Genomic DNA, 10,121 nt, shown 5'->3' with positions numbered 1-10,121 from the left:
CAATAAAAATATGTAAATCATTAGAAACAAAACAAATAGGCTGAAAACACAGAGATTCTCCTGCTGTTCTAATTTTAATGAGGTCATGCTTGATGAATTCTACTTGTGATGTTATAATTAGTTGATGATTCACAGTAGTCAATTTGAGAAACTACTGATTTTAAGGATAGCAAATAATTACCTATTGCAGATGGGTAGTGTTGTTACTATATCGCCTATGTGAATGATGGGCAAGGAATGGATCTGGATTAATATTACAGCAACTAAATACTGGTAACTATTGATTCAACCTAAGGTTCTTATAGTATTATTAGATAAAACTTCACTAACTGCCAAAGCAATTTTGATACAAAATAACATATAACCAAATGTGTGTGCATAGAGACATTTTCTTAGAAATAGAATACAAACAGCAAGTGTTGCATATTTAAGTTAGGTTGGCATTGTATAACTAAAAGGGAATCAAGTCAGAATACTGAAATGCAAACAGGTTGTTAATTCTACTGTTGTCATTACCTGTGAATAATAATTTCCATGGATTCAAGCATGCATTTTAAAAAGTAGTTGAATAACTACAGATTGGCTGTATATGCCATATAATCATAAATAAGTCAGGTGTAAGAACATTAACATTTCTTTGGAATCCATGCCTCATGTGGTCAACCAGAATCCCGTTCTAAGATTATCTCATTTTCACTTTCAAGTTATGCAAATCTTTTACAGTTTACCTTTTTATTTTTACTGTCTTGTCAGATTTAAAAGCGATTAAATTGTTATTTCTACAAAGCTATTTTCAGGGAAAACAGCAAATCTGTTTCTTGGTTTTTTGTTTGTTTTACTATTTATCTATAATTGCAGTTACTTCTCTAAGTAAGTCATCTATCACTTACCTCTAGTTTTAAAGTTTTTGAAGTGTGTGATGACTGATGTGGTGACATGTCTTGCTACCAAATGAATTTCATTAGGACCTAGTTCATGATCAGCAAAAGAAATGGCTTCAATTTCTTTTAGGGTCTCTATTTTCGTTGTGTACTGGCTATTTTGCCATTTTTGCAATAAAGGAAAATCTGTGCTGGATTCAGGATTTTTGTTTTCTTTTTTAAGCATAAAATTTATTCTTTTACTCCAAATTCTAAGTAGACTTGTCTCTTCATTCTTTTGTCCACCAGATATTTCAGTCAAAGGACTTTGCTTTGATATGAAAAATGGTTTAATTGTTTCCATGCTTCCATTGGGGTGCAATTGGCTTGGAAAGTCATAATTTGACAACACAGTATTAACAATATTTTCTGCAGCTAAACATATTTTGAGTGGAGAAACTGTTGTCTGAATTTGATTTGACTCAACCAATGGTTTTGGAGTCTCATAATAAAATACTCTGGGATTTTCACCTTTTCCCCCTTCTATGAATGACATGACCTGCTTAAATGCTGCTTCTGTGGAGTCATTTGCTTTCCTTGATAGTCTTTTTAAGACACTATCTTCTGAGAATGAACTATTTTTCTTCACCACTTCATCAAAATGGCTAAATTTGATTTTTTTTGGCCTTGGGCTTTGTATTTTATTTCTGAAGCATGATGACATAATTTTCGAATGTGGCCTTTCTGCTGGCTTTGAGCTTTGATATTTGCTTTCCACAGAAGAATTGGCATGGGAGATTAGATCTGATGGAACCTTGTATTTGTGTTTTACATTTTCCTCTGAAGGAAGCAAGTGGCCTGGGATTCTCCTTTGTGGGGGATTATTTCCCAAACTGGTTTCTTTTGTCTTTGATTTGGACATTTTCATATTAGTTGCTAACTCTGTGTGATTGACAACGTAAGTTTTTTCTGACCCTTGAAACAGACTTTCCTTTGGAAAGTTTTTGATCAGAGATTCATGGAAATGAGCACACTGATCCATCAGCGTGCCAATGATCTCACTTGCTACAGTGTTCTCTTTCAAAACGCTACTGGAAGATGGTTCCATTTGGCTTATTTCTTTGTCTAGCTTGTTCTTAACTGTATCCAGCATGTCACTGACAATAGCAACAGCATATGTAAGCAATTCTGAATGGAATGAATGAACCTCTAGCAGGGTATTCTGAATGTTTTCTTTGGAAATAGGAGTGTTTGACATGGATTCAGCAGAAGACCTTTTTAATGGTTGTAATTTTGGCAACATCTTTTTACTTAATAATCGCTGGTGGACAGGAAAAAGGGTTTCTATTGGCATTTTCACTATTTCAGAGAACTCATATTTAGAGATATGCTTAAATTGCAAGTCTACAAATGACTCTAAAATATCTAAAACCCTTTGTACAATCTCTTGAACAATTTGGTTGCTAGAGTCCATAGACATTTGATCTTTTGTCTTCATATTATACTCTGGTAAGTTGCTGAGCATGTGTTTGGCTGGAAAGCTGTGCTGACTGGTAGCAGTAATGTGCTCTTTCCTATTTGGTAGAGTTTCTTTACTATCCATACTAGGCATCTGGGACAAAAAACACAACTGCAGTTTTTCAAATAGCATTTCAACAATTTCCCTTCCAAACATATTAATTTGTGCTTTGGCATCCTCAGCTCTAGAAGAAACTCCATTATAATGAGTATAGAACATACTCTCACGATCTTCAAAATGTGGCAAATTTAAAAGTGAAAGAGAATACTCTAAATCTTTTGCCTTTATTGAAATTTCAGTCAAAATATTTTCAGCTATCATCAATAGCTTGTATTTGTCACTTTCCTTGTCATTTGATTCTGTTTGCCATTTGTCAAACATCTGCTTAAATATGCCATCTTTAGGAAAAATCTGTTCTAGCTGTGAAGAAACATTTTCCAAATAAAAACAAGACTGTTGTTCGGCAAGTGACCCTGCACTCGGGATCCCCTGGGAAGGTTTGAGACGATCCAAATATGACAATTTGGTTGAACGACTCAAATTGTGGTTATCTGAAGCATATAGTTCCTGCAAAACTGTGCTCACTATTTTACTCGCTTCCAGAATATGATCAGATTGTAAAGCTGCTATATTTTCCATTCCTTTAGTCTGTTTCACTTTTTCAAACTCTTTCACAATTTTTTCCAGAATACTGATGATAATATCCTTGGCATATATTTTTAGTTCTGAAGTGGGCAGTTTTGCTTTGAGTAAATTTTTGGCATCTGCTATCGATACACTGTATGGCTGATCAACGGCAACACTGGACCAGTTGCCTTTGGGGATCTTCTCTCCAGGACTTAACCTGTTCTTGCTTTTGACTTTACTACCACTAGGTCCAAGGTTTTGCTTAGTTCTACATTTTGGCAATGAAGTAATTTTTGTCCTTGGTTTTAAACCCATTTTCAAACTTGGCTTTGGGCTGCCCTTAGAGCTGATTTTAGAATTACGTAATCTTGGAAGTTGCAACTCATCCAAACCATCTTCAGAGGATAAACTCTCTTCTAGATGCAGGAACAAAAACTTTGTGATTTTATTGAGAACCATTTGTACTAAATCTTTCCCTACTTGTAATGGCGAATATTGCCAAAAAGTGTTTCCAAACACAGAAAGCCTTTGGTTCTCTGCTGAAGGATAAACTGGTGTTACCACATACCTGGGAGAGTTACTTGCCTTCCCTGATTGCTTTGTTTCTCTGAAAGAAGATAGTTTCGAGGTATCACTGCTCTCGGATGTTTCTGTTTGTCCTCTTTTAGTATTTTCACTTAATAATGTCACAACTAAAGAGTATATTTTCTCTAAAACACTCTCAAGGATGTCCTTTGCTTCACTATGGAAACGGTTTTTATGTGTTATATCTGTCTCAATTTTAGAATTAAAACAGGGGATTTCATTAAATGGCAGTAAATCACCTATAACTTGTATTACTCTTTGATCTAACTTTTTCAGAATTTCTTCCACTGCACTAAGCAATTCAGTTTTTTCTTTTTGTTTCAATTCTCTCTTTTTCATAAATAGGTCTTCCAAAAGAATTCTCTGGCTTTCTTTTACTAATGTTATTTGTTTCTGTTCTAATGGATACTCTGTTAACAGAGATAACTTGGTGTTTTTTTCTTTCTCTTTGTCTCCCAGCAATATATTACTTGCAGACCTGTTACCATACAAAATCTTTAAGATACTGTTGACAATTTCACTCACAATGATGGTTTCCTGGAAGGAAATATTGTTAGAGTATTGATGCATTTTTTGGAATTCTAAGTCTATGTCATTTTTAATAAGTTTCAAAGTAGTACTGGCAATGAACTCTGCACCTTCTATAAGACTCGTTTGTGATAAATTAATTGTATATCCATTCTTTTCTCTGTAACTAGCAAAAGCAGAATGTGTAAGCTGTTGACTGAGATCAGGTTCAGTTGATACTTTCAGTACATTTACATCAGATTCCACTTGTCTTGATTCATCCAAACTGCAACCATCTTGTTTGTGAATTTCCAATTCTGGGATGACAATTGATCTTATCTTATTCTGGAAAGCAAGAGTCATTATTGAATCCATTGTTTCTGCCATAAAGGCTTCTAACCTACTGGAAATAGTCTTAGTAATGGTGTTAGCATTTTCCTCATATGGGTTGAGAAATTTTTTGGTTTCTTCATTCTCCACTTCAGTTGTCTGGTTATCATCAGCATAAGCTGATTTCTGATTTTGTGAATGTGGAATATGTTCTCTTTCCAATTCATTTTTTGGAAATGTATCGTAAGTGGTCACATGCGATCTTGCAGAAGTAGCAAGTATTGCATTCATACGAAGCATAACAGCAGAACTAAGATTATGAAGAATAATATTGACAATATCATTAGCTAGCAAAATGACATCTGACTTAGGAAGTGAAAACTTAGGAATAATCTTTGCATCTTCAATGAACATTTCAGAATTTGTTTCCAAATGTTCATCAGTCATGCCATATTTCATAGTAGATGCAGGAAATGAGATATTATAATACAGTGTTTTTTCATAAATGTCATTTATTATGTCTTGAACAGCATCTTGAATTTGAGTCTGTAGTGTTTTTTGATATTCAGGCTTATTGAACAGGGTTTTAAAAATACTTCCTTGCTGATCTGAATCATTCTGTTTGTTAGAATTGTTTTTGTTATATTTGCTTTTACATGACACAATAGTCAACATGGAGTTAACAACCTGACTTGCAATACTTTCTGGAGCCACAACATTATGTGTTAAGGAAGGACTTTCCCTTTCTCTATCTAACTCATGTTTGATTCCTTGTAAAATCTTTCTAGCCACTTCTGTTGCATATGTATTTAATTTTGACATAGGTAATTGGCACAATGAGTTGGTCTTTCCTGATTTAATATGATCCACTGAGCCACAGGAAAGTTGTTCATCATAGTGTGAGTCTTCAGATGATAATGATTTGCTAAATGTACTCTTACTTTGCTGACTAGATAAAGCTACTGGAGCTATGGTGCTGAGTTGGGGAGAAAACAGAGATTCTATTTTGGAAGTAGCAAAAGTTTCCAAAATTGTCAATATTTCCTGTATAATGTCTTCAGTTATACTCATTTTAATTTGTTTGTCAACACTGAATCTTGTTTGAAGGGTACATGGGTTTCTGTCCAACAAAGTAACAGAAGAGTTTCCTCCATAGGCGTGCTTTTGAAATGAGACATTTGCTGAAAACGTAATGGTTTTATACCTGTTTTCTCTCACATTTGTTTCTGTCATTACAGCTGAATGAAGTTTATGAAAAACAGTCTTAACCACATCATTTGCCACTATGGTAACATCTGTGTCAGACACTAAAGGATGTATTGTGCTATCTACAAATTGAACAGATGTATGAGCAGTTGGCTCAAAAACATTGTGAGGCATGCCTTGCACATTTAATTGATTGGTAAAAGCAGTTTGAAAAATTTCATTCAAGATATTTTTAATAATGGGAGCAACTGGAGATTTACATGCTTCCTTAAGCTTCACTTCCATTTTGTTTAAGGTTCTTTGTAGAATCCATCGCTTAAGAGCATGGAAGTTAGTTTCTTCTCTGACTAATGTGCTCTCTCTGATGAATTCGTTCATTGTTTGTGTATCATCATCTGGAAGTGAATCTGATTCAGCTCCTCCAGGAAGATTTCCATAAGATGGCTTGTATTGGTAAGTTTTAATGTCCTCTTCCGCAGGTTCAGTTTCACTAAATATATCTGAGGAGACTGCATCTGAAATTAAATTGACTATATTCTTAAGCATTTGTGTCTCAGGTGGTGAGGTTTTTACACTTGTCTTCAATCCTGAAGGGTTCATATTTAATTCTGTTTGAATTGCCTTCAAAATAGTACTTGAGACCTTCTTGGCTTGCATGTATAGAATGGAATGCAATGGTTCTTCATGTGTATCTGTGAAAACACTATGACTTTCACATTTCCAATCCATATTACTGCTGTTTTTATTTTTATCTTTAATAACACCCAGAGTTTCTAAATTTCCATTTGCAAATCCTTCTAGTTTAGCAAAAACCGTATTAAGAATATCTGATGCTATAACTTTCAATTTGTTTGTCTGTGTTTCTTCTGTGCTCCCCACTTTGGAAAACATGGGAGAAGCAGTTTGTTCCTTGATTTTAGTTACCTCGTTATTATCCCCCTGGATCATTCTTGAAATTATGCTGGTGCATTTGGTCACCTGTTCAATAATCGATTCAAATGATAAACTGTCAATATTAAGAGACTCTGAGACAGGTTTAAATTCAGAATTTCCCAAACTGGTATCCAAGTCAAAATCACATAATTTTGCAAGGACATATTCCAAAATTGTTTTGGAAATGAGCTTTACGTTAGATTGCATTGAAGTAGTCATTTCCTGATCACTGTTTGTCTTCTCTGTAGTTTGCTGACTACCACATGGCTGACAGTGAGGGTGGGCTCGTGTGAGTTTGCCTATCATTTCATGCACTGTCTCTCCAATTCTATCTAACACTTGCAATTTGACTTTCTTTTTGAGATCTTTTGTGTCACTGACACTGTGCAAAGTACATGGCTTGGCCAAAGATTTGCGAAATGAATTCTGACTAGTTGAAAAAATGTGTTGCTTATCAGCATTATCACATTCATCTGAGGCTTCAGACCTTGCTTTTCCTGAAGGGAGTAAAACATTTCCTTGTCTTTCATTTCCACTTAATAAAATCTCACAAATTAAAGTTAATAATGGGCTCCCCATAACATCATCACTAGGATTTATGACGAGAGATCCAAACTTCTTTTCAGCATTAACAAAAAATCCTTTACTTGGAAGGATTCTGGCATGGTCTGTCTTCGTAATACATAAGACTTTTTTGTTGTGTTCCAATTCATTCTGGATAGCACGTAAAACAATGTGTACTACTTTTGCTGTGTAAGTGCTAAGATGAGACTGTAATGAAGAGTGCTTAACAAGTAAAGGCTTTGACCTGATTCGCAATTTGGGGCAAATAAATGCCTTCAGCCTTTTAAAAACTGTATTAATGATTTTATGTATAATGTCATCTACAGGTTTAGGATCACTTTCTTCAGAATTCAGCCAAGAAGGTCTTACAGGATCTACATTGATTGAAGATAAATATTTCATTTTCTTGTCACTGTCAAACCATATTTTTAATGGTTTTTTATTTGGCATGTCTTTGACTGTGTGGGAAGTATCAAAATTATCCACATGAGTCTGAAGAGCTGATGATGAAACAGAGTATTTAGCAGTATTGTTAATATGGTGTGATGCTTTATGAAGTATATTTATCACTGTATCTGTTATTTCTTGAGACAGTGAACTAATTTCTGACACAGAGAACATCTGGTCCATATGTTCCTGATGTGATGATTCCTGAGGTTTTTCTGAAACAAGAACTGAAGTGTCTTTGCTACTTTTGCAGCCTACGTGTCCAGGAGGAATGCAAGATGTGTCCTTGAACATTTCTGCTAAAATATCTTTAACTATGGTTTCTGAAGCCATTTGTATTTGCTGCTTTTGTTCTTGGCTGAAAATGGAAGTGTCTTTATGCAAGCATTTTTTCTTTAAAATGCTTTCATTAATAAGAGGTGGTAGCTCGGTCTTTAATCCCCAGTCATGCAATGCAGCTTTGCTTTGAGAAGGTGGTTTACTGGACAATCTAGTGCCATTTTTGTTTTCAAAATAAGTGTTTCCCTTTGTAAACCAATGATCAGAAGTATTTTCTTGAGATTTTTCTTTTTCATCTCTGACAGATGAATCAAGAACAGTATTCACAATTTTGTTTATTTCTTCATTATCATCCTCAGAATAAACTACCATGCCTGGAACATTAACAGGTGGAAATGACCTAGACCTGGGACTATTTGATAATCTAGTGCCAGCAAGTCTGTATTTTTCTTCAATGTCAGCATTCCTCTCCTTAGGTTGTTTACTTTTTTGATCATCAGCTTGTACTGGTTCTTCATGGAGCTTAGAGAAGATATCATCAAGTATCTGAAGGAGTGCAACTGTGTCTTCAGATGCAATTAGCCGCTCATTATTGAGTTCAGCTTGGACATAACCTAGTATAACACTGACTGCTTCCTTTATATGACCCACCAAAGATGACTGAGAAAAAACATGTGACATTAAACCTTGTACTTCTTCTTTCAGAATTAAATTAGCCGTGTCAAGTCGGGCACTACATTTATTGCTGCTATCTGGCTGGCACATCATATATGGTGAATCTCTCTTACTTTGCTGATTGGAAAGTTCATTTGTATCTTGAAAATGAGTAATTTCATTTTGCTTGCTATATGTGAGGCACATCAGCTTTTCTAAAATGGCTTGCACCATATCTTCTGCAATGTCATTCATGGGTTCCAAAGTACAAGGCAGAGAAGCTTCCGATGGCTTTCCATTTGATGACATAAAATATTCCCCATTATCTGTTAATACTGGTGAAATGTTGATAGACAAATCTTCTTGTGAAAATATCTCAACATACTTTTTTTCAACTGCAAACTCTAGCTTCTCAAGCATACTTTCTACAATGTCAGAAGCTACTGAGCAGATATCAACATTAGAAAGTAAGTCTTCTTTATCAGACTCATTTTGGTCAACAAAAACTTCAGCAGTAACAGAAGAAAGAGATGGAATGGCTTGGGTTAAATCAGACATTATTTCTTGAAAAATGCTTCCTAAAATCAATTCAGTTTCCCCCTTCAAGTGGCATTTAAAGTCAACAAAAACGTTCTTCAAGTTCTTCACCTCATTTACAGCTTTTGTTTTATAATCACTAAACAATGGGCTCACTAAGCTGTCTGTTTCAGTGGTAGCATCTTTAGACGTTTTTGTACTTGTTTCAAACGAAAGTAGAAGGTGACTATCAGATTTACAACTTCTGAGCTTTGGGCATAAATATATCAAGTTGGGTTTGTTACAGTTGAGTTCAGATGTTAAAGATGGTCCTGCCCTGTGGTATGTTGTCCCTACAACTCTTCTTTCCACATGCGCAGAAGGAGGTTTGAAAGCTGTGGTTGGTCTCCTTGCTGACATGTCAACTTCAAATGTGCAAGGCTCTGTCTGAAATGTTTTAGTTGTTGTAGATGTGTAGTTTCCATAGGCAAACTCTTCACTGCAGGTGCTGCAGAAGCTTGAACTATCCGAAGAGAGGACTGAATCATCAGAAACAGGGTATGTAATATTTTGTAACCTTTCTTCATACTTTGTAATTGCTGGGTATAATATGCTGGTCACTGTAGCCACAACCCAGGTCATTATATTCTGAATTATACTATACAGCTCTTCAGAAGTTACCTGAGAAGAGTATGGTGAAAAGAAAATCATGCAAAGTATTACTTCCTGTCCTGGAGGTGGATGTTGACATTTGCATTTTTATATCAAATGCTACATAGGTAGAATATCAAGGTAAACAAAGGAAACATGGTAAAAGAACATGATTAACCCCTATGTAGCACACTCATTTCTTGACCCAATTTGAGAGAAGACCATTTAATTCAACTCAAATCTCCTAAACTCCAGATATATATTTTTTGCTTATTATACAAACAATAATTAAAGGTTTGAAAAATATTTTGGAATAAAATATGTATTTGTTTTACATGAATATCATTTAAATGTCTAAGAATAAAACTTTTAACAGAGAAGATAACTATCCTTAGTTAATCAAAATATATAAAATAGAATCCAATATATATTATATATGTATA

The 10,121-nt window shown here is 34.8% G+C and overlaps 1 protein-coding gene across 1 annotated transcript in view; it reads right to left on the bottom strand.

Moving 5' to 3' along the window:
• Positions 1–10,121, bottom strand: part of FSIP2 (fibrous sheath interacting protein 2) — an 82,170-nt gene that overhangs the window by 28,486 nt on the left and 43,563 nt on the right. Inside the window, exon 16 of the mRNA XM_058664702.1 lies at positions 891–9,708. Coding sequence (XP_058520685.1) covers positions 891–9,708 — 8,818 coding nt within the window. The remainder of the gene's footprint in view (positions 1–890; positions 9,709–10,121) is intronic.

The sequence above is a fragment of the Ochotona princeps genome, chromosome 5, assembly GCF_030435755.1.
Source record: "Ochotona princeps isolate mOchPri1 chromosome 5, mOchPri1.hap1, whole genome shotgun sequence".
Taxonomy (NCBI): domain Eukaryota; kingdom Metazoa; phylum Chordata; class Mammalia; order Lagomorpha; family Ochotonidae; genus Ochotona; species Ochotona princeps.
Note: the sequence above shows the minus strand (reverse complement) of the source record. Positions and strands in the feature narration are given on the sequence as shown.